The 25,834-nt window shown below is 39.3% G+C and overlaps 1 protein-coding gene across 1 annotated transcript; it reads left to right on the top strand.

The window, feature by feature from the left end:
- The first annotated feature begins 277 nt into the window (after positions 1 to 277).
- sav1 (salvador family WW domain containing protein 1) lies at positions 278 to 25,574 on the top strand. The gene is made up of 5 exons (XM_043697617.2): positions 278 to 463; positions 9,337 to 9,783; positions 18,367 to 18,637; positions 22,099 to 22,248; positions 24,451 to 25,574. The coding sequence occupies exons 1-5, from the start codon at positions 370 to 372 to the stop codon at positions 24,662 to 24,664; spliced, it is 1,176 nt and encodes a 391-aa protein (XP_043553552.1). The 5' UTR covers positions 278 to 369; the 3' UTR covers positions 24,665 to 25,574.
- Positions 25,575 to 25,834: the final 260 nt, after the last annotated feature.

Here is a 25,834-nt window from a genome sequence, read left to right as displayed (position 1 = left end):
TGTGTTCAGAGGAAAGTTCCACCACCTCACACTTAATAAGCAACAAGTGTGTCAGTCTTATTCACTTTACTGCAGAAGTCCTCATTGAACCAACCAGTTGTAGCAATGTTAGAGCTGGGCAAGATGGAGAGTACAGGTGGGTAAGTGTCTTGTCAATCAATTCTGGTACCAACCATTCTTGGAAATATTGGCGAACAGTGCGCATGCCTAGCATTGCCCCAACCCAGTTCCCAGCATTCCGTGGGTGTATTCCCAGCATTCCGCGGGCGGGCCGGCCGGTAGGGAGTCCGCGTCTGGCTCTGATCTGATGAGCTGCACTTAGGATGCGGGCACCGCCATGTTAGAGGGGCGGAGCGCTTCTTTAAAGAGATGTTATCGAGGAAGAAAAGTAAAAACGAAGCGTCCAAACCGCCTGAGGTGCAGGGGAAGTACGTGAAGAAGGAGACGTCTCCACTGTTGAGGAGTAAGTGCGGGGTCCGGGGGATTGGGCCGGGGCCCGTTTTAAAGTTCCCGGAGCAACCGCCCCCTTGGCGGGGGCTCTTAACTCTTAATGTTTTGATGCATCTTACGTCTTTTAACCAAAGCGTTGGTCCATTAGTGTTGTGGGGATGATTATTAATGGGACTTGCTATTTGCTAGTTGAGAATAGCGATGAGGGAGGAGAGGGGTGTTGTATGGGTTGGCGGGCGGAGCTTGTGTTGGTATTTAATCTTGTGGTTGAGGCTCAGTTGCAACAGTTGTTACGAACCCTTTTTAAAATTTAACCATCAGTTGTCTTAGTTGCAGAATCGGAGCATTTTATTTTCAGCAGAAGGTAGCTTTTGGCCGCTAGTCTCCAGACTGTAAAGTTTTTTTTTGACTGTATCTCTCCTCAGTCCAGTCGATAAACGCACAAACATGGAAAGGGGTTTCGGCCGTGGTAAGTTTGAGAGAGGGATATAGGTGGGTGATGTTGCGAAGGATGAAGTAATTGGCCTTTGTGATGGGAAGCGCGTAGAGTCAGTAAAGAATTCAAAAGATGTCAAATTTGCAAACAATTTGGTTCACCATGGAACAGTGGTCAGGATGGGTTTGGACTTGCGATGGGATGTTAGACATCTGGCAGTGGAGAGATTGCAAGCTGGTGAGGTTGAAGCATGAGAGCTCTTGTGGCACAGTGGGAGTGTCCCTACCTGTTAGCCAGGTGAACCTGTGTTCAAGTCCCACCTGTCCCAAATATGTGTTGTAACATTTCTGAATAGGTTGATAATAGAAAATGTGTGTGAAGATATGAGATTGCTGGGGAGTATGAAAATATGATGGGGCTATGGATAGATTTTAGGGATTTTGGAGGGAGTGAGGTGGGGGTAAGCTGTTGCAAGTGGTTACAACGAGAGCACAAAAGCAACCCTAATCATCTGGGTGGGGAAGGAGAGGCAAAATGGTGTGCTCAACATTGCTTGATGCTGTAGTGGATCTAAGGAGGTTGAGGGGTGATTGTGCAACGCAGTCACAGATGTACTTTGCATTGTTTTTAGTGCTGTAGCAGGTGATTCAAAAATATTGTTGTAAAGCAGTTGGCCACTGATTTTGGCAAGAGCTTTGAAGAAGAAATAGGAGCAGGACTGATCATTTACATGAACACTGTCTAATGGTAAAAAAATCAGAAGTTTCTGGAGAAACACAGCAGTGTTTTGAAGAAGGGTCAGCATGTTAACTCTTTCTCTCCACAGATACTTCCAGGCCCCTGCTGAGTTTCTCCTGCAATTTTTCTTTTTGTTTGATTTCCAGAATCAGTGGTTCTTTGTTTTATTTTACTGTCGAAGGGTAGCTTTTTTGAGGTGGGTTTTTATAACAGCAGTTTTGGAAATGGGATTGAAGCTATGTACAATATAATAAAACATGTAGATAAGTAATGGAAAATGGTCAACAACTTAACAGGAATAGGATTTTGCGATCAGAAGATGGATTTTGTGGACAAGTTGAACTCAGAGAGGACATGGAAAGAAATTCTAGTGAGCATCTGCAAAGTCAGCCTTGGGACAGAATAGAAAATATGTTACATTAGACCCTGGTGGGTTTGCTAGTTGGAAAGATGAGGGAGAGGATAGCAGTTAGAGTTGCTGTTCATATCATAGTGATGAACACATTTTGATCTTTTAGGTGGAAGCTATAGGTTTGTCTGATGGTGAATCAGCCTGGAATAGCAGCAGGAGATTAACAGCATAGGTGAATGATGAAACATAGGAACTAAGAGCAGGAGTGGAAGCTTTCTGCTTGTGAGGCAATTTCAGAGGCAGTTAGAAGTCGACCACATTGCTGTGGGCCAAGCCGGGTAAGGATAGCAGATTTCTTTAAAGGACATGAATGAAGTTTTTGTAATAATTGATAATGGTTTCATTGTCCCATTGCATTACCTGGGCCTCAGCATTCATAGAGTCATAGAGATTGGATGAAGATTTGTAGCTCGGGTGCTCGTTGTTGTGGTTCTGTTCGTCGAGCTGGAAATTTTTGTTGCAAACGTTTCGTCCCCTGTCTAGGTGACATCCTCAGTGCTTGGGAGCCTCCTGTGAAGCGCTTCTGTGGTGTTTCCTCCGGCATTTATAGTGGCCTGTCCCTGCCGCTTCCGGTTGTCAGTTCCAGCTGTCCGCTGTAGTGGCTGAAACATGAACTAGCCACGAAACGCCACGACCAGCTATCCTTAGTAGCCACACACGCAGACGACAAGTAACATGAATTCGACTGGGACAACACTACCATTATAGGACAAGCCAAACAAAGAACAGCCAGGGAATTCCTAGAAGCATGGCACTCATCCACAAACTCCATCAACAAACACATCGACCTGGACCCAATATACCGGCCACTACAGCGGACAGCTGAAACTGACAACCGGAAACGGCAGGGACAGGCCACTATAAATGCCGGAGGAAACACCACAGAAGCGCTTCACAGGAGGCTCCCAAGCACCGAGGATGTCACCTAGACAGGGGACGAAACGTTTGCAACAAAAATTTCCAGCTCGGCGAACAGAACCACAACAGTCATAGAGATATACAGTACAGAAACAGACCCTTTGGTCTAACTTGTCCATTTCGGCCAGATATCCTAAATAAATCTAATCCCATTTGCCAGCATTTGGCCCATATCCCTCTAAACCCTTCCGATTCAAATACCCATCCCGGTGCCTTTTAAATGTTGTAGTTGTACCTGCCTCCACCATTCCTCTGGCAGCTCATTCCATACACTTTTTTTTTAATCATTCCCAAAATAGTAATTGTAACATGAAGGTGGATTCAGTTATCTTCCTTGCTTTATTAGTAATTCTCTATCTTCTATTACAACTTTGCCCACCCTGGCAACTTCCATCCAAACAGCATGGTGGTGACCTCACTATCGATTGTTTCCAGATTTCTAGTTTATTCATCTTCCAAGATAAACTTAAATGCAGTGCAGCAAATATTACATTGGAGATTAAGTGAAATGATTTGTTAATACTTGCAGTCTTAATAGTTCTGTCACATGTTAATTGGCATGAGAATATTCTTGTGTCAAACTGGCAAATGTAGAACATTGAATTTGAAGTTGAATTTACAGCTACAGTTGCTGTTTATTTTTCAATCCATATGTTTTGATATCCCTTTACGAAACTGCATATGATCAATGACTCTGGCCAGTAGCTCTTTGTTCTAAATAACGTGTACTAAACCTTTAGACCTTAAGCATCCAGAAAGATTAGCTTTTATTGTTTGTGTTTTAACATGTTTTGTAGTCTCACAGTAGGTTTCCTTTGGAACGGGAGTAATTTTTTTCATAGAGTAATGGTTGCAAAATGCACTGTTCTCCTTGCTGAAAGTAACTCTTGATCTATTCATGTGCAGTGTACAAAGTGCAAATATTTTTCTAGTTTCCATCTCAGACATATTTTCATCTGTTGATTGCATCTGTCAAGCAACTTCTTAATTGTAATCACACATCTAGTGAATCATAGTATGTTTGTTTTCAATTTAAAGCATACTTGTGTGCAGAATATGAGATGGTTTAGAAATAGTCATACTAGTCACTTGTCTTGGGGAGTTTGTGACCTTTCTGTTCTTCATAAAGTGCTGACCCAGTGTTTGAAACTCGTTCCTCTTAACCCAAATGGCTTTTTTGTAGTATATTCATGTAGAGAAATATCCAAAGCTGTGTTGCATGGATTATAAGGTGTGCCTCCTGCATCACAGTCAGAAAGTTAGGAGAGATTGTAAGTTTTTGAAGATTAATCTTAGTGGTTTTGAACAAGATCGAAAACCTTTGAGTAAAGAGAAAAGGTTTACAAGGAGAATTTCTAGGGAATGGAGCTGAGGTTGTTGAAGGCATTCTGTCTGAAGGCCAGGCAGATAGCATGAATGATGTACAATTTCCAGGGTCATCAGATACATGTGCATTCTGAAGATCCAACTTGGTTCATCAGTATTCTCTCCAATTATGCACAATGACGAACCCCCAATACACATGCCTCAGTATTAGAGTTTGACATAATGAAAGTAATCACCATTGTAGCTCCTTCAGAAGAGCTAGTTTGTACCTTGTGCTTATTAGATACATTTTGCTTTCCCATCTTCAGAATCTTGAAGTACTTGCAAAATTCCAGCACCACTTCCACTCATGACCCCCTTCCCCTACAATTTTGCAGAATTTCAAATCATTATTCTGGTGATCCATCTAAAGCCGGGGAAAAAAGGAGTTAGAGCTATGCTATATGCTAAGAATTGTAGATAAGAAGTTTGCAGGTTGAAATTTAATATTAACTCTTGTAATAAACTGATTAAGTCTTAAGTTAAGATCGCATACTATACTCTGTATAAATTGTACCAATTTTATCCTTCAGTAGTAGACAACTGCCAGAGGGCTTGTAGCTTGAAGAATTAAGTATGTGTGTTTGTGCAAGTCTTCCTGGAGATCTCCAATTAACAGTTTTGCAGTTGAAGCTAAGTTTTGCTGGATCTATCTGGTAAAAGGTAGTGTTTTTCTTGAACCAGACCATAGAGCTGCTCTCTGATTAGAGAGAGACAATTGGAGGTTTAACCTGAGAATTATCATGCCTAGGGCAAGGGGAGAGTTTGAGGAGGAGAGTCCATGGTAACCTCAGCCAGTGCAGCAATTGAACTCATGCAGTTGACATCACTCTGCATCATGAACAAGCCATCTGGACAACTGAACTATCTGACCCCCATCTATCTCCTGGTAGGAATGGATCATTGCTACAATGTTGCAGTTAACACAGCTAACACTAATTGCGAGTGTGGCAATTTGTCTGGAACTGCAGATGTATCGAGACTCATTTTGGCAGCTTGCTTGGCTGATTCCTTCTCCAGTAGTGCAATTCAATTGTTCACCATAAAGAGCTTCCTCTCTCGCCCAACCCTAAAGGAACCTCGACCGGGATCATTTGGTTCATTTTGCTTCCAGCAGGAGCAGTTTAGCCTGAAAAAACGTTGGTGTTAAAAGCTGCTTTGGCATTATGGAAACAAAATGTGAATAATTCAGAGAAACCAATTAGTAAACAATGTAAACAATGTAAAACATGGAATCTGTAGAAGCTTGCAACAGTACTGTAGGATTGTGGGTTTATCTCAATTTTTTGCATGACAAATTGCCCATGAATATATTGTGCAATATCTCACACGTGCAAGCATGGACACACACGACTGCAGTTAAATCATCGTGTGATTAGTCATTGAGTCCTACAGAGACAGGCCCTTTGGCCCAAACTAGTCCATGCTGACCAAAATGTCCATCAACACTAACCCCATTTCCCTGCACTTGACCCATATTCTAAACCAGGGGTGGGAACCTGCGGCCTTCTAGGCCATGCACGAAAAATGCTTTCTTGCTTTTCAACCACTTATTGCTGCGAATCTACATTCTCTTACTTAACCAAAATCAAGATGCCCTTAAGGTCACAAATGACTGATACCCATCTAGAGGATCAGCTAAAACTGCAGACCTCCATGCTGCAACCAAATATTCAAATGCTTTCCTACAAAAAGCAGTCACAACAAAGTCATTAAAAGGTTAGTTAACTTTAGAATTAACAATTTTTTCTTTTTTTTAGTTAGTAGTTAGATATTTACAAAATAATGTGAATTTTGAAGAATATATAATCGAAGTTTCTTGGATGCAGCCTTATTAGATTACAACTAACATAATGCGGCCTTCCGACATGAAAAGGTTCCCCACCTCTGTTCTAAACCTTTCCTATCCATGTATTTGTCCAAATGCCTTTTAAATGCTGTTAATGTGCCAACCTCAACCACTTTCTCTGCAGCTCATTCCATACGCCCCTCAGCTTCCCTTTTATTCTTTCCCCTCTAACCTTAAACTGATGCCCTCTAGTTCTTGATTCCCCAACTGTGGGGAAAAAGACAATGCATTCTCTGTATCCATGCCTCTCGTGATCTTATACACTTCTATAAAATTCCCCCTCAGTCTCCTATGCTCTTAAGAAAAATGTCCTAGCTTGTCCAACTTCTCCCTATAACTCAAACTGTTGAATCCTGGCAAAATCCTTACAATTTTCTTCTACCCTCTTTCCAGTTCAAAATCATCCTTCCTCTAACAAGTTGATCAAAGTGAACACAATACTCCAAGTGTGGCCTCACAAAGTCCAACCTTACTGAAATCCACATAGACCACGTCTACCATCCTGTCCTCGTCAACTTTCATGGTCACTTCATTAAAGGACTCTAATTTGTCAGGCATGATCTCCATGCACGTAGCTGTGCTAACTATTCTTAATCAAACTCTGATTTTCCAAATGCATGTATATCTTAGAATCATTTCAAGTAACTTAGCTACTACAGATGTAGGCTTACTGGTCAAGTGATTTATATTGATTGCTTCATAACCAAGATGTAAATTTCTATTTGCTATAGAAATGTAGCCCAGAAAATTAATATAAAAAGTTTCTATAAATATTCTTCTTCTAGTATCTTTTTATTACATGTACACTTGCCAAACATTTATAATTAGGTGTAATAACCTCTAACTTGGAATATTGATCTTTTGTCATTGAAAGCTAAATAGACTTGTACATACGGACAAGGAACAAGAGTAGACTATTTGGCTGTTTGAACCGGCTCCACCATTCAATAACAACGTGGCTGATTTGATTTTAACCTTCACTCTACGTTCTTGCATACTACTAATTGTTTTTGATCCCCATGGTAATCAAGAAACTATCTACCTCTGCCTTAATATTTCAACATTCTGCTTCCTCTGCCTTTTGAGAAGGGGAATTCCAAAGTCTTAACCCTCAGAGGTCCGCAACCTCACACCATTTAAATAATATGCTTTTTTTTTATTCTTTCATCTAACTCAGTTCCCTGTTTCTTCTACTTCCTCCTATCCATTTATGCCTTTAAAAGAAGCATAGAGATCTTCATTAGTTCTTGGCTAAACAATTCTCAGATTTTCTTTGAAGACTTTAAAGTTGTAGATCCCTTAACTCGTTGACTTTGGAGAGCTACCCGAGACTCATTTTTAGCAGTTTTCTCCCAAAGCTTCTAAGCAATTCTTTCCAACCTAATTGACCAAACATTCTGGTAACTGCAACAATTCTGAATGAGAACCACTGTAGGTTGCTTCTAGCGAAAACTTATCATAAATTTTCTAACTGTTATTACCTTAAAACCCTAAATGAGGTGCATGTTTCTGTTGGTAAATGTACATATGCAGAACCTTGTAACTAAGGCTACAGTCTAAATCATTCTTTCTATGACTGTATGGAATGATTATGGGATAATATGAAACAGAAATGTAAATAAATAATTCTACCTTCAGCACAACTCTTTAATCATGAGCATGTATGACATTTTTAAAAGATGTAATTCTCCTTTCTCTGAACTTCTTGGCTAAGTCACAAGCTTTGATAGGTCATCCACTGTTCCTGTTTGTATCAACATGAACTCCGACCTCCTGCACATCCAAACACCTCATGTACTGCATCAGTTGTTCTCAATGTGGTATCGTACATTGGGGAGACAGGATGCCAGCTTGAGCTGTTCAGGGAACATCTTGATCCACACACACCAAACACCATCTCTGCCCTGTGGCCGACTGCTTCAACTCCACCTCACCTTCTTCCAGGATATGCAAATCCTGGGCCTCTTCCACCATTAAATCAAAGCCATCCACCGACTGGAGGAAGAATGCCTCAACCTCAGCCTCGGGACCCTTCAACCACATGGCATCAGCGTTGACTTCACAGGTTTCCAAATCTCCCCCCAATATCATCCCAGGTCCAACCCTCAAATAGCCCTCTTGACCGGTCCTACCTGTCCATCTTCCTTTCCATCTATCCAATCCACCCTCCTATCAGAATGACCACCTATCACCATCAACCCCCAACCTCCTCCCCAAACCCCCATTTATCTCTCAGCCCCCTTCCGCCTCCGTGTTCCTGATGAAAAGCGTATGTCCGAAACGTTGACTCTCCTTCTCAGATGCTGTCTGACCTGCTGTGCTTTTCCAGCACCACATTTTTTGACTATGAACTCTGACTTGAGAAGATAAATCCAAGTTTGCTTTTAACTGATTAACTCCAAGATTGGTTAAATTTAATTTACTTTAGGGTTGCTTATCAGTTACCTCAATCAGGTAATTCATTATTTCTAGAGTTAAAACTTTAATTCAGAAAACTGAAAGTTATTAAGCGTGTGCTTTTTGCTAGATGTAAATATGGGTCACTAGAGAATTGAGTTTTGTCATTGAAGTTGATTAATTTCAAGGCAAATACTACATCCTACATGCATAATTTTGCTGTGTATTTCAATACGTGGTTTTCTAGTAATAACTGGATGAAGTTCAATATATTCACAATAGTAACAATCTCTTTTAAACTCTGCAAGTGCCTGGGTTATTTTTTATTTATTCATCCATGTGATGAGGGCATTGCTGGCGAGACAAGCATTTATCCCCCATTCCCCATCCCAGAGGGCAGTTAAGAGTTGGCCACATTGCTGAGAGTCTGGAGTCAAATGTAGTCCAGACCAGGTAAGGGTGGCAGTTTCCCTCCCTAAAAGACATTAGTGAACCAGATGGATTTTTCCAACAATCAGCAGTGGATTCATGGCCGCTAGGTTCCTAATTTTAGTTCTTTGTTTATATGAATTCAAGTTTTGCTATCTGCCATGGTGGGATTTGAATCCTGAGCCCCAGAACATTCCCAGAGTCTCCAGATTAATGGCCTAGCGATGATACCACTAGGCCATCCCCTCCCTTTATGTTGAATATTGCACAGAAAATATTTTGATTTCATGTACTAAAGACCTATAAACTATTGTGTAATGCTTGTCTGTCTCTTAATTACAGATTTAATGCCTTCATTTATTCGCCATGGGCCAACCATTCCAAGGCGGACTGATGTTTTAGTGGATCCGGGGACTTCTGTTTATCCCTCAATTGATCTTGTTTCCCGAAACCAAAGTTTTGTGCGCGGCCCAGTCCAAAGGCCAGCACGTGATATCATTAGACGTGAAAGTAGCAGGCCTTCAGGACCTTCCTACATCACACGTAATCTGTCCGAAGTTCCTCGAGAATATGGTGTCTCGTCACAATCCTTTCTAGCTGAAATTAATTCCTCTGAAAATGGTGATGCTGTTCAGCCTTCTACCCGTTACTATTATCCTGAACCGTATTATGAAGATGGACAAAGACGACGGCACATAGCTGAGCGGTTCTGCAATGACTATAGATATTATGATCACAATCCTGATCCTTTTCCACATTTACCACAGGGGCAAACCAGACTTCCAGTAGGTAAGATTTCTGCTCATGAATATCATTTGGGGGCAGGTATTGGTTTTTCCCAAAATCACATGGAGAATTTAGTTATTGTGTGATTTGTAATTTTGCCCCTTTCTCACTTGCTATTTTTTAAATGTTACATGGTGCAACAATACACCATCATTATTTGTTCTTAAAGTTTAGATTCTTATGGTATAATTTGAAAGATGGCTGCCAGATATACTACTACAATGTATTAGCTAAAACTAAATGTTTCAACAAGGGTCTAAGAAATTTCAAGTTTGAAGTGATCAGCCGTCCTGTCACTAAAGAACTGGTATATTCTTTAGGGGAAACTGCATCAATATCTTTGCTGTATTCATGTTAATTTCACAATGTTGGTCTAGTAATTTGCACTGTAGCTTTGCATCCATGGCGACATTAAAGAGTTCTTCCTTTTGAAGTAAATCAGGGCCATATTCTGAAAATCAGACTTATAATTAGCAGTAGGGTTACTGGTTTAGGTTGATTCAACTTTCAGCATTTCTATGTTTGATCTGTGTCAATTTCAAATGACTAAAGTCAAAATGAGCATCTACTAACTTTAGACTTTTCTGCCTGTGGTTTAACTATTTTTGGTAATTGGCATGTTGCAGCATTGAATGTTTAATGATTTTTTTTCCCCCGCTCAGTCTTTAATGGTCATATTAAAATGTCTCAGTTGAGCTACACCACAGGATGAGGGTATGGTGTGCTTTACTGTGTCAGAGCCTCAAAAGATAATGTTATCAATATTTTTTGCCAGTTTCAATTAAGCTTCTACTAATGCTCAATATTTACATATTTGATGATTCGGAGATGCCGGTGTTGGACTGGGGTGTACAAAGTTAAAAATCACACAACACCAGGTTATAGTCCAACAGGTTTAATTGGAAGCACACTAGCTTTCGGAGCGACGCTCCTTCATCAGGTGATTGTGGAGGGCTCGATCGTAACACAACATTTATAGGAAAAATTTGCAGTGTGATGTAACTGAAATTATACAGGTCCTTCAATGTATAATTTCAGTTACATCACACTGCAAATTTTTGCTATAAATTCTGTGTTACGATCGAGCCCTCCACAATCACCTGATGAAGGAGCGTCGCTCCGAAAGCTAGTGTGCTTCCAATTAAACCTGTTGGACTATAACCTGGTGTTGTGTGATTTTTAACTTTGTACATATTTGATCTCTCCTTTTCTGTAATTCCAATGATGCACATTCAAGTTAGGACTTTATTCAGACATCTGGTTTCCTTGGTATAACGGTGATGCCGTTCATTTGAAGTAAATGATTCACTAGTGTATCCAGACTCACTGCACATCAACCAGTTTGCTCTTACATTAAACAACCTTTCAATTGTGCTACAAAAGTGTTTTCAAAGCGTACAAAATTAATTGCTTCAGGGCTGTCCAGAATTGCACCATGATACTAAAAGGTAAATCATTGTATTATTGTTTCACTATGATTTATTTGTTAAAGATCTGCAAGCTGAAGGTGAAGCTATAGCAAAATTGGTCTATGATTCAAGAGTTGCTTTATGTCCATGATCTACTCAATGACTCTCTCAATTTGTCAGGTCCTTATTTGTCAGGTTGTTATTTGTCTCGTGCATCCCTGACAGCTGTTTTCATGTATATCATTCCAACTGTGAAGTGTTGCCATTGACCTGTGTCTTTAATGTCTGCTACTTTACAATCTGAAAATTGTTAATCACTGAAATGGTCTGTGAAATAACAGAATTGAGGTAAACTTACCAAGCAGTTCATGAGCAAGGCTGCTTGTCAGCTTTGCTCAGTAGCATTCTTACTTCTGAACCAGAGGTTAAAGGTTTAACCCTACTCCTCATAGTTTGAATTCAAACTAAGTTGACATTCAATATTCAGATAATGTTGCATTCTGGTTTTAACTGTGATGTTCCATCCTCTCTTTGCAGTAGTTTAGGTGTATATTAAAGTAATATTGAATAGTAAAAAGTTCTTCTTGGCTAACATAACGTCTCTTGCTCCTTGGATGCTGTCTGACCTGCTGTGCTTTTCCAGCACCACACATTCAACATAACGTCAAGTTGGATATACAGTTAGTTCTCCTGTAACACTGTAGTTGCATTCCAGCAAAACCTCACTTAATAGAAATTATGGGGCCTATGGGAAAAGTGGGTTTGGGGCAGACCAAAAATTATTACTCATTATCATTCAAAAATCACTGAAAGGTCAAGCAAAGTATAATGCATCCTGAATGAAGGTTGAAATAATATTTATTAATGAAAGAAAAGTAAATTTAGCACCGTACATTTAAACAAAAAAGAAAGCTGCTCTCTATACAGTACCTCCCACAGAAAGCTGCTGTGTCAGCAACTGACATCAGCACATGCACAGAATGGCATGAAAACTGGCACCGGCGTCACTCATGCACGGACACCAGTGCACATGCAGAGCAGAGATTTCAGCATGCACGTTGATGCATGCGCAGAATGAAGCATGCGAACTGATCCCAGCTGGAAATGCGCTATTGCCAACAGAAGTAAGCATTCTCCAAAATGTTGTTCCCATATTCTTCAGCCATGTTATAGCTAAATCATGCTGCCAGAATGCACATTATCCCAGAGCTAGGTGAAACTGGGTACTGCAGATGCTGGAGATTAGAGTCAAGATTAGAGTGGTGCTGGAAAAGCACAACATCTGAGGAGCAGGAAATGCGATGGTTTGGGCAAAAGCCCTGAAGAATGCCTTCTGCCCGAAACATTGATTTTCCTGCTCCTAGGATGCTGCCTGACCTGTTGTGCTTTTCCAGCGCCACTCTAATCTTGACTCGTTATCCCAGAACTACCTGTAAGGCACACCATTAAAAGCTCGCCTGCAAATTGATTTTTTGTTATGGTTGTCTGTGGTTTTAGATATAAGTACTGTATTATAACTCGTGCAATTATGTATCTCTTACTAAAAAGCTTAACTGAATAAGAAGTACATTATCTTGTGCTTAATGATACTCAGCTTTTGATGGAGATTTGAGACTGAATACAGGACTATTGAGTGTTGAGCATTTCTTTCACTTTATTTTGGGAGCAGTAGTTTTTCTCATTTAGTGGCTTATATATGTTTTCATAGTAAGTAATAGGTCACTAGATTGTCCCCTAAGTCCAATGGGCATCATGAGGTGCTGTGGGCCATCAGCAACAGAATAGTACTCCAACGCAATCTGCAACCATCTGACCTGGCATGTTCCCCATTCTGCCATACTATCAAGCAGAGCATCTAGCTTGGATCAGTGAAGGGTGAAGGGAAGCATGCCAGGACCAGCACTGGCTATATCTAAAAATGATATCTTGACTTGGTAGAGCTACAGAACGGGGAATATACATGCCAAGTAGCACAGACAACAAGTGACACAATAGGGCTAAGCGATTCCACACAATCGGACCAGATTTGTTCTGCAGTCCTGCCACATTCAGTCATGAATAGTGTGGACAATTAAGCAACTTGTTGGAGCAGGCATCTCTACAAATATTCCCATCCTCAATGATGGGGGAGCCCAGCACATCAGTGCAAAAGATGAGGCTGAAGCATCTGCAACAATCTTCAACCAAAAGTGATGAGCAGTAATCCATCTTGACCATCTCCCAGGATCCCAGCATCATAGATGCCAGTCTTGAACCTATTTGATTTACTCCATGTGATATAAAGAAATATCTAGAGGCACTGAATAGTGGAAAGGCTATGGACCCTGTGCAAAATTCTAACAATAGTACTGAATACATGTTCCAGAACTTGCCATATCCCTAGCCAAGCTTTTCCAGTAGACTTACTAAACCGACATCTACCTGACAATGTATAAAGTTGCCCAGATATGTCCTGTACAAATTAAGATAAATTGAACCTGGTCAATTTACAGCCCATCAGTCTGGCCTTGTTCATTAATAAAGTGATGGAAGGTGCCATTAACAATGCTATCAAGCATTGATAACCTGCTCAGTGCTCAGTTTGGGTTCCACTAAGGCCATTTAGTTCATGAACTTATTACTGCCCTATTCTAAGCATGGACAGTAGGGATGAATTCAAGCAGTAAAGTGAGAGTCCTAAACATCAAGGCCGCATTTGTCAGTCTGGCATTTAGGACTCCCAGCAAAACCAGTGTCTGTAGGGATCAGGGTTGAGGGTGTGGGAGATGAAGCAATTCATGTTCAAATGTAGCAAGACCTGCACAGTTTCCATGTTTGGACTGACAAGTGGCAAGTAACATTTGTGCCAGACAAGGCCAAGACCATCTCCAAAATTATATCTTACTGTTGCCCCTTGATATTCAGTGGCACCACCATCACTGAATTCCTCTCCACTATCAACAACCTGGGTGTTACTATTGACCATAAACGTATTGGTCTAGCTATATAAATTTTGTAGCTGCAAGATTAGATCAGAGGCCAGGAGTCCTGTGTGAGTAGCTCACCTCGTGTCTTCCTAAAGTCTGTATACCTACTTCTACAATATCCACTTGCATGGATGAGTACAGCTGCAACAACACTTGAATCTTGATACCATCCAGGATAAATAGCCTATTTGATAAGCACCAGATCCAAAAGCATTCACTTCCTCCATCACCAATGCTTAATAGCCAGTTTGTACCATGTACAAAATTCACTGTAAAAATTCACCAAGGCTCCTTAGTAGCACCTTCCACATTTTGAAGGACAAGCTGCTACAATTTCGAAGGACGAGAGCTGAAGATGGATTGGATAGCACTGCAGGTTATCTTCCAAACAACCCAGCCATGTGCCTTGGATATATATTGCCATCGCTTCAGTCTCTTGATCAAAATCCTGGAATTCCCATCCAAAAGGCATTGTGAGTGCGCCCTATATCTAATGGACTGCAGCAGTTCAAGAGGGCATCCCACCATCAACTTCTCAAAGTCAACTAGTTGGATGATAAATGCTTGCCCAATCAGTGATATTCATGAGTGAATAAAAATGAATTTACAGGTTGATTATTATGTTGCATCTTCCATGCTCATCAAAGTCTAGGAATCGAGCTCAAGGCTTAATGACTGACTCTGCATTGGCAATAGAACATTTGCCGTCTGATCATTCCTCTCTTCAATTTTTATTGGCTTGTACTTTTGAAGTTGATTGTTTAATAGTTGATCAGACATGATTTCTGTTGTTGTTGCGCTGGGTTTTATCAGTACTTCAGCTCAGTGAAATTAAAAGGATATGTCTATGTCTATGAACTTGGGAATGTCACCAGAGTTCAAAAGTTTTTAAGAGCTGCATTGGGGAGAGGCCAAGAAGTATAAGACTTGGCACGCTAATTGAGAAAAGTGTATTCACATGTCATTTAAAGTTCAAATGCAGTGTTAGTGTATAGACAATTCTCAAAGTATGAATGTAATACTTCCTAATATAAGATTCTCTTGAAATGTTACTAACATAATGATGAATTTTAAATATTGCAAAAGCTGAAATCTATTTATTTATAAAACTATCATAGCAAAATTCAGAAGATTCTGCTGTTTTACAAATTGCAAGTGAAGCATCTTTTGAGTCAGATTCACAACATATGATTAACCAGGGTATTTCACCAACATAAGCCTTCATTTGAGCAGGCGATGCTGTCCATTATTTCCAAGAAGAGGAGACATTGCGTGGGATTGTATGCGGTTCAGTTTGTAACTCGCTGTAACAAATGAGTTACATCTGAAGTTTCACTGCAATTTCGAGAAGAGTCCAAACATTTTTCGCATTAAGTAAGTTTTTTTTCAAAGAGACTTGAAAATTGAGATTCCTGGCTTTATACCTATGGATGAGCAGGATTTTACTCTCCAGCATGAAGCATCCTGACCCCCACACATTGCACTTCTGTATTTCTAATTGTTTCTGCTTGTCTGCTTAATTCGTTACTTAATTAACTGCCATAAAGCTATGTAAATGTCTTAGATGTGGTATGTTTGCATTTCATATTCAAACACAAAAGCAAAAAAAAACTGCAGATGTTGGAAATCCGAATAAAAGTAGAAAATGCTGGAGGAACTCCTAGGTCTGGCTGTTTCTGTGAAGAAAGAAAGATATAGAATTTGAAATCCAATATAACTCCTGTTTCAAAGATTTCCAATTCAGAAGTAAAGTTGTGATGAATTCTGAATGAAACTTTGTTTTTCTCTCTACAGGGCCGGCCAGACCTGAGTTTCTCCAGCACTAGCTCAGTGGCATTGTCTTGCAGTTCCGTGGTAAATACACTTCAGAATGCGGTTATACTTGATTTAAAGTGTTTTGGGCCATCCTGAGGTCATTAAAGGCATCATACAAATTCAAGTATTTCTTTGTTTTGGCAATTATTAATCTCTGGTCTGCAAAAAGCAAAGGCAACAGTTAAGAAAAATGAAGAATTCTATTTGATTTGTGATACGGCTGTCTGATCTGCAATAAAACAGGTTGTATTTTGGTTGTGTGGTGCTGGAAAAGCACAGCAAGTCAGGCAGCATTCGAAGAGCAGGAGAATTGACATTTCGGGCATAAGCCCTTCATCAGGAATGCCAAAGAGCTGAGAGATAAATGGGAGGGGGGAAGCAGGTCCTGCTCCACAACCACCTGATGAAGAAGCAGTGCTTTGAAAGCCAGTGTTTCCAAATAAAGGAAGAAAATTGAATAAAATCAAAGTACAAAAATCTCTTACTAACGCTGTGCTGAAGACAATCTGGATGTTCCCTAAAAGGATGAATGTAAGAGAAAGCACTCTCTCCATGCCATGTTCCAATCTAATTTTGGCTAAAGCTGCCACTTTCACCCACCCTTGAAAGTGTGGCACTATCCCACAATTGCAAAACACTCTACCGTTCAAAAGTGGACGTGTTGCTGAGATTTGAGTTTGCTGACATCAGATTTTCAGAGCAGCACGCTGAAGTATTGCTGGAGAAAGTAAATAAGTTTTCTACAGCAGCATTTTTAAGATCAGGATCTTCTAACGATATTTGAGGAAAATAGCAAAGCAATAATTCGGTCTTTTCCTTTTCCCTTCACGGATGCTGATAAATTTGCGTTTGTAATTTGCTGCAGTTGGTTTACCTTGAATTTGTTCTAGTAATGCTGCACATCGTGACAGCTAGCAGATTTTGAATGCACTTGTGCAGTAGGAAAATCAAGGTGAAGGAAAGTAAAACTGCAAAAACACCCACATATTTTTATGGTCAGCAACAAACCAATTTGCTGGTTAAAAAGTCAGAATTATCTGATTATGTGCTGTATCTCTGTTATATGGGGAGGCAAGACTCAACTGCATCACAATTTCTAGGATGGTGTCGACTTTGGTTATCTCCATTGTTGAGATTAATGCCAGTGGGAATTTCTTTTCGACCTTTGTCTTGATGCCATGCAGCTACTGGTGGTATTGTCATTGGACATTTGTTTGCTACTGTAGTTAATATAGTGCCTAGTTGTAGGCACTAGCCAAGAACAAGATCTCCTCATAAATGGATCCAGTGAAACCATTCTGGTTATCTCGAGAGGTTCACAAGATCTTGTTGAAATTGTGACATTATGCTAGTCTGGACATGAAGACCATGCTATTGAAACTGAAGAATGTTTAGCTACTGAGATATGCAGCAGCTTTTTTCCTTTTGACAGTTCTTTGAAAGAGGCAAGAATTACAGAAACTATGTTCCAACTATTCGATTTTTGAGTGGAGAAGAAACTGACGCTATTCAATAGTTTACCAGCAATGTTTACATTTTGCCAATATTGATATCCTGGGTTTTCACTCCTAATTGGATGTGCTCATATCTGATTGGTCCAGATACATACCTGACTTTTTCTTAATTTCTAAAATATTGGCATTGTATCCACAATTTCTGCTGAATATTTGTGAGCTTTTTTGTCTTTGTGATCTGGATAAGGTAATCAGTCCTATAACTTCATCTGAAGGCCATACTTTTAAGTGCATGACTTAGCTATTGTTGTTTACCATACCATTTACTTGTGACCTGATATGAAGGAAAGTTGTTTAGATATATGAATAGATTCAGTCCACGTTTGACTATTACGTTTTCATGTTCTTTCGCAGGAAATTCATTTTGTACTTGCATATGTAGTTTTGGCTACAGTGTTTGAATGTCAGTTCTGAAATTAACTATTCTGATATCATCATCAAATATTGTAATCAATAAGACGGTGAAAGCTAACTAAATTGTACATCTCAAATATCTACCATAGTTTACAATGGTTCCAGATTAGTGGGTTTTATGACATTGGGATTTTGATCACATGTCACATTTTTATATAAATATCAGTTAAATTATTGAAGGCTGAAGGGCCTCTTTGCTGTTTAAGGAGGGCATTTGACCCATTGAACTTATCATAGTTTTCTGTATAACGATCTAGTCAGACTCCTTTCTAACTCCATCCATGTAAATGCAAGTTTGTCTATCCAGATTCCTGTTTATTGGAATGAAATTTTTCCCTTGCAGGTGTTAATCCACAATTTTATATTGGAGAAACTTCAGACTTGATATTTTTATTTTAAGAAATAACAACATAATGGTTTGTTTGCTTTTAAAGAAGAATATTTAATTTATTTTCTGTGCATGTTTAGGCATAGGAAGAGTTCCTTCAACATCCATGGGAAACCTAACAAATCATGGTACTGATGAATTGCCTCTTCCTCTTGGTTGGTCAGCGGACTGGACTATTCGAGGAAGAAAATACTATATAGACCATAATACTAACACAACTCATTGGAGCCATCCACTTGAAAGAGAAGGCTTGCCACCTGGGTGGGAGCGAGTGGAATCACCTGAATTTGGTGTTTATTATGTTGATCACATCAACAAGCGAGCTCAGTATAGGCACCCTTGTGCTCCCAGGTGCAGTAAAGAATTTGTTTTATAATTTTTCCCAAAATTTGCTTTGAAAGCAAATATGTTTAAGCAAGTGCTGTATGTAAGTGTGCAAAAAATTGCTTCATAGCTTTTACCTGTTTTCACTTAATTTGGAATTATTCAGTAATTGCCACAAAATAATATCAAAGTTACTGTTTAAATTAATTTAAATAATTTGAAGTAAGCTTTGATTAGGTTGTAAATCCTGTTGATAACTGTTCTGCAGTGAAGTACGGATAGGATATGGATTGACCCTTCTAATATCATCATCTCCATTTATAAGATGTAAAAGCAAAATATGGTTTTAATGTTTGTGTTTCATTATAGTATTTGGCTTAGTGTTTTTTTTTAATGTGAGTACCCTTAACTTTGTGTGTGCCAGCATTTTATATCCATTATCCAATTGGCATAGTTTCAAGGTTTTAAATTTTAGGGAACCCATCTTGCATTTGTATAGACACCAATATGAGACTGTTCACAGCATTGCTAGAGGAATTTTCACTTGGATGTCAAAAGCACCCCTTGCATAGTAACTGTTATCATGTTTTAATTTTGTCTGTGTAAATTTGTTGACATTGCAACAGGAAGTTAATGTGTGCATTATTATTAAATCACAGTATTATTATAGCATAGAACATAATATTATAGCATATGGAATACAGAAACCCTTTTGTGTCTGCACCAGCTCTCCAAATGAGCTTTTCACCTAGTGCCATTATCCTTTCTTCTCCTAGTAACCCTGCATGTCTACTTTCTTTTTGAATCCCTTGATTGAACCTGTGTCTACCATGCTCTCAGGGCAGCATATTTCAGACCCTGATTACCACTGCATGAACAAGTTTTCGTGTATTGCTTTGCTTTTTGCTATTACTTGTCTGTGCCCTCTTATTCTCAATCCCTTTGAATGGGATCAGTTTCTCCTTGTCTGCTTTGTCTAGGCATCTCATGATTTGAATACACCTAAGTGATGGGACGGCACGGCAGCTCAGTGGTGAGCACTGCTGCCTCACAGCGCCAGGGACCCGGGTTCAATTCCTGCCTTGGGCAACTCTCTGTGTGAAGTCCAAAGATGTGCAGGTTGCGTAAATTGCCCGTATTGCTAGGTGCAGGGGTAAATGTAGTGGAATGGGTCTGGGTGAGTTGTTGTTCGGAGGGTTGGTGTGGACTTGTTGGGCCAAAGGGCCTGTTTCCATACTGTCGGGAATCCAATCTAACCTAATCTCCTCTCTGCCGTCTCTTTTCGAAAGGAAACAGTTCTAATTGCTCCAGTCTATCTTCGTAACTGAAGATCCTCATCTTCGGAGTCCTTTTTGTAAATCTTTTCAATCCCTCCCCAGTATTTTCACGTCCTTTCTAAAGTGTAAGATCTAGAATTGGGTGCAATGCTGCAGCTGAGGTTGAACAAGGTTGAGGTTGAGCCTACTACAAGTTACAAGGTCAACGTAACTTCCTTGCTCTTGTACTCCATCCTGTTGTTAAAGCCCAGGATACTGCATGCTTTATTAACTACTTCAACACATCGTACCACTTCTTATTGATTTGTCTACATGTATAGCCAGGTCCCTTTAGGGTTGTAGCTTTTATATGTTCTCTTAATTCATTGGGATATGTGGCGTTCTCTCTCGCTAGGCCAGCATTGCCCATCCCGCATTGTTAAGGCTCAATTACATTGCTGTAGGAGGAGTCTGCATTTCTAGTCCAGTGATGTTAATATTATGCCACTGCTTTCTCCTTATTGTCTTCGTATACTGTGTACCAAAATGAATCACCTCATTTCTCTGGGAATTACCAGGTGTATTTTGTATTCTATAAAAGAAAATACATCTTCTGAAGATTGTCAATATATTTGAAAATCTGTTTTGTTCCTACACTCTTACAGTGACACCCGAACTTCTACTTTGTATTCTTCTTTCTACCTTAGCCTAAGCATTCCCTTAAGTGTGCAATAGTTGAGTCATTTTCCAAGTAGTGCATCTTTTGTGTTAACCTTTCCCCTAAAATCACTCGACAAACCTAGCACTCATTTGGTTTTATTTTGCCCTACATTTTGTTATTCAACAGTGTTTTAGCCCCTCATCTAGCTTTCAAAAGTTTTTTTTTGAGGTAGACTGTAGTTGGTATTGCATGACTTGGTGCTAAGAAACAATTGATGTGAGAATGAATACTTCAGCTTTCTCTCCATCCCCACAATAGGGCTAAGTGGCGGCAAGTAACATGCATGCCACATAAATGCCAGGCAATGACTATGTCCAATCAGAGTCAATCTAATCATTGCTCTTTGACATTTAGTGGTGTTACCATCATTGAACACCCCCTAATCCACATTCTTGGGGTTACCATTGACTGAAAACTCAACTGGACTTGCCACAAAAACACGGCGACAAGAACAGGTCAGAGGCTAGGAATACTCCGGAGAGCAACATACCACCTGACTCCCAAAACCTGTTCATCATCTACAAGGCACAAGATAGGAGTGTGATGAAAAACTCCCACTTACTTAAATGGGTGCAGCTCCAACATCTCTCATGAAGGTTGACCCCGTCCAGGACAAAGCAGCCCACTTGATAGGCACCACATCCACGAACATCCGCTCCTTCCTCCACCATTACTCAGTCACAGCAGTGTGTACTATTTGCAAGATGTACTTCAGAAATTCATCTTAATTCTTCGCACTTTCCAAGCCTACATTCACTTCCGTTTAGAAGAGCAGATGCATTGGAGCACCACTACCACCTGCAAATTCCTCTCCAAGCCACTCGCCACCCTGACTTGCAAATGAGCTTTGAGAAGATTTGTAGCTCAGGTTGAGCTTCTGGATGTAGGATTGTTCACTGAGCTGAAAGGTTCATTTTTCAGACATTTTGTCACCATACTCAGTAACATCTTCAGTGAGTCTCTGAATGAAACACTGGTGGTGTAGCCTGCTTTCTATTTCTGAAAACGAACCTTCCAGCTCAGCGAGCAAACCTTCATCCATGACTTGGAAATATATTGCCAGTCCTTTACTATCTCTTAGTCAAAATCTTGTGGACTGCAAAGGTTCAAAAAGGCAGCTCACTGCTACTTTCTCAAGGGCAACTAGGTCCAGGCAATAAATGCTGGTCAGCCAGTGATGCCCATGTCCCACGAGTGAATAAAACAAGATAATAGGCACTTAGCCAAAGCAGCATTGTTGTTTTGTCACTTTGGGATTAGCCATGTGTCTGCAAAGATAATCTAACAGCTGGTGTGTAACTTTTAATAAAGCCAAATATTGTATTTCAGAATCCAAGTAGGTTAATTTTGCAGCCAAACAGCACCAAGTTTTTTAAATTCACATGGTTGAACTTCTTTTTCATATAAGAACCTAACCTTTTCTGTAACTAAAAATATCCTTTACCTTAGCTGAAAATGTGGATAAAACAAGAATTGTTGTATATCTATTTGTTATTTAATCTTTTTTGCAGTGTTCCACGTTATGACCAGCCTCCACCTCTTGTTCCTCCTATTACGTACCAACCACGACAAACTGAGCGAAATCAATTGGTTCCTGCAAACCCATACCACACTGCAGAAATTCCAGATTGGCTGAAGGTCTATGCCAGAGCTCCAGTAAAGTAAGCACTCGTCAAAATCCATGAAGTAGAAATAACACTTTAAATGTAATTCCTGTAGCAATGTCTTCTCCCCCCTCTCTTTTGAAGCATTTGAATAAAATTAAATGCATGTATTTTTGTTTTAAGCAATCTGGCACTCACATTTTCACAATAGCATCAATTGAAGACCAGATGATTCATACTTGAATTACTATATTGCCTTGTGTTCTCCTTGATTTTGCACATACTGCAGCTCAAGGAAGATCTGCTTCAACTCCTCAATAACAGCTAGCAGTGTCACTGCTTGTTTAGCTTTCCAAAAGCATCAATTGCAGGAGGAAAATTTAATTCTTAGCACTAATTTAATGCTAATTTTTCGAATGTGTTTCTTTAATCACGATAAATTAGGTGTACTGTGTTATCTATATGCAATGAAATGACTGTCTTGTGGCAGATCATTTGGAACCGAATTGCTTCTGTTCAATGCGTTTAAAGCTTTTTTGTGCCTTGTTTTAATTGCCCACCATAATGGATATCATCTGATTTTTAAAAAATGGCGATTTGTGCAGATGAAATTTGTGATAGACCATTTGAACCGGGAACATGTAGTTTGAATTTGTTAACTTTGCCATTGTATCCTTAAAGTATATTCTAGTATGTGTATTGTCTTTAATGTAATTCGCTAATAATCTGTTCTGTGTTCTATTCTTCATTATTACATTTACTTATGACATAGTGTAACATAAAGGCCATACGCTACCAGATACTCTTTGTTGAAAGTCACATGTTCCCCTTGTTTTTCACTTTTTCACAGCTAAGCTCTTCTATTCTGCAGTCTTTACAAAAATTCTCTCTCTGTTCATCTACTGTGTATGATGGAGTTTCTTGTTCTGTGGTGTTGGGATCATGCAGAAATTATATATGTTCTTTATCTTTACTCAACAGCCCTCCTGGAAAAATGTTTAATATCTACCTTAATTATTGTGTATGTTGAAATGAATTTTTTTGTTACTTGAGTATTTGCACATTCTAGGGAAAGCTTACGTAAGGAGAGTACAAAATTCAATTTTTTGCGTTTGTCTGTGTAATATCACAAAAAAACTGGTCAGCCAGATTTATGACTGTTGGAGGAATATACAGAAAGACTAGCCTGCTCTCCTTGATGTACAGCTGCTAGCTTAGAGCAAAGGAGAATTGGTGATGTGCTGTTCAACCATTTATAAAGGATAGAAAGGAGGTAGTGAGGACTCCATGTGCATGCACTTTGTTATATATGCGTTGCTATAGTTGGAAGTTAGAAACACAGAAATGACTGAGCTATTTCCAGAAAATCCCTGAGATTGGAGATGATGCACCACACCGGAGGTCCTGCACCAAGCTACATATAAGGAAAGTTGCAGCAAGAATGGCATAGACCATCCAATAGAGGAGCAGAATTGGGCTTTCTGCCATGACAGATATGCTTTAAAAATTTTCATAAAGTGACAATTTTCAAGGCTCAATTTAAAATTCCAATGCGGGGCTATAACAATTGTAAAATTCAGCACGATTCAACAGATTGAAAAGGAAGACTCATGATATCTGGCTAAAGATCAGATTGTGTTTCTCCTCAATGCTGCAGTGAAATAGATTGCTGGATGCTGCCACGTGCACCATAGGAAGCAGTTGGCCCTTTCAAGGAATGAGAGAAACAATCAGTTGTGGGTAAGGAAAGGGAATTTCAACTAAGTTCTCAGCACTTTTATATAGCAAACCTCCTCCTGATTCAAAGTACATTTGGGGTGCCACCACTACTTTATAATGTCTTTACGGCAGAGGGGAATTTCTATTCTGCATGTTAGTGATGAGTTTGACTCAAACTCTAGGTGTGATTGGAATGGAGGAGAGTTTTCACTAGCTGGTCATTGTATTTTGACTTTTCTGTACCTTTTTGATAATCCGATAAAATCTGTTGCGTATGTATTCAATTCCTTCAGGTGTATATAATTTATATTGAAAATATGATCAACAGCATTTTATTTTGAATTTTTGACATTTTAAAAAAAATTGTAGGTTGCATATAAGCTAGTGGGTTATTACACTAACTTTCTTTTACCAGTATGGAAACACCTCCACCCATCTATATTCGAATAATATTTAACTGCAAATGTGTAAGTTAACTTGAAGAATTTGCTCTTTTCAACATGAAGTTGATGTTCTTGTTTGCTTTTGTCACCATTGCAGATATGATCACATTCTGAAGTGGGAGCTCTTCCAATTAGCAGACTTGGACACTTACCAAGGATTACTGAAACTGCTGTTCATGAAAGAATTGGAAAGGATTGTGAAGTCATATGAGGCTTATAGACAAGCACTTTTGACAGAACTAGAAAATCGCAAGCAAAGACAACAATGGTATGCACAGCATCACAGCAAGAATTTTCCTGCAAACTTCTGACAGCTTCAGTATTTGAGCACTAGAAATTGTTTTACTTCATAAAACAATTGTTCCTAAAGCAAAGTGTTTGCTGTATTTCTACTGAAGAAAAGGTTCAGTCTGGAGGAACTTGCCTCTAAATGTCAACATTATGACCAATGAGACAGAACATGCTGTAGTTTATTACTGTACATGTTGGCTGTTCTTTTATCAAGTTCTCCTAGGCAGTATGTGCCTTTAATGTAAAAGTCCAAATATTGATCCAGAAGCAACAATTTTGGAACAGACAATCAAAGTCTGTTTGTAAAGCTTTAAGCGTGGATTGTTAGTTTTGTTTCACAAAATAAGCTAAAGCACCCGACATTAACTTGGTAGGGAAAACACTAAGGTGTCTGTTTACATACAAAGCCAAACTTCCAACGGTTTTCTTGTGAACATTGAAAGTAATGTTTGATATTGCAATGGCATTTTTATGCCAACTTATTCATAGTAATGACAAATGCAAAATTGCAAGCATAATCAATTTGGCATTCCAACTGTGCTCCATTTGTTCTTTTATAATTACTTTGGCTCCACATATTTCATTCATTGAAGACGCCTTCAATTGAGTGCAATGAGACTTCTTTGGCTTGTTTAGCAAGCAGTTTATTTGAACTGACTAGTCACCAAGTTATTTCAGAATTATCTGTCAATAAATCAGGGATACAATATTTTGACTTCTATCTATAAACTGAAGCATTTTATACAAACTATAATGTTTTGTACAAATAAGCTGATTAGCAGGACTGTATTTTCATAGATGCCATGCTTTAATTAGATTGAAATTTTACATTGTGGTTCCAGCAATTCAGTAGTAGACAGATTGCTATTTATTTTTTATTTAGTGCAATAATATGTATAAACATAAATTTCAATAAACATTTTGTATGTTTTTCGTTTTCCTCATTCATTCTCAGGAATCACCTAGCAATTGCTATCTATTTTGTGATGATTGATCACCTTACCAACAATAGTGACTTAAATGCATACCTACAGGAAATATGGTTCTTAATGTTTGTTTTTTTTTGAGTTTATATACAATTCTCATAGCCCTTTTATCAGACCAGACAGTGACTGCTTGGTAATATGCTTGGACTAGCAATTGAGGCCAGACTGATGCACGGGACAGTGGATTTGAATCCCACTATAGTA

The sequence above is a fragment of the Chiloscyllium plagiosum genome, unplaced genomic scaffold, assembly GCF_037043375.1.
Source record: "Chiloscyllium plagiosum isolate Xiang-an unplaced genomic scaffold, Cpla_swu_hap1 HiC_scaffold_8, whole genome shotgun sequence".
Classification (NCBI taxonomy): Eukaryota; Metazoa; Chordata; class Chondrichthyes; order Orectolobiformes; family Hemiscylliidae; genus Chiloscyllium; species Chiloscyllium plagiosum.
The sequence above is the reverse complement of the archived record's forward strand: the minus strand, read 5'-3'. Positions and strand labels throughout refer to the sequence as shown.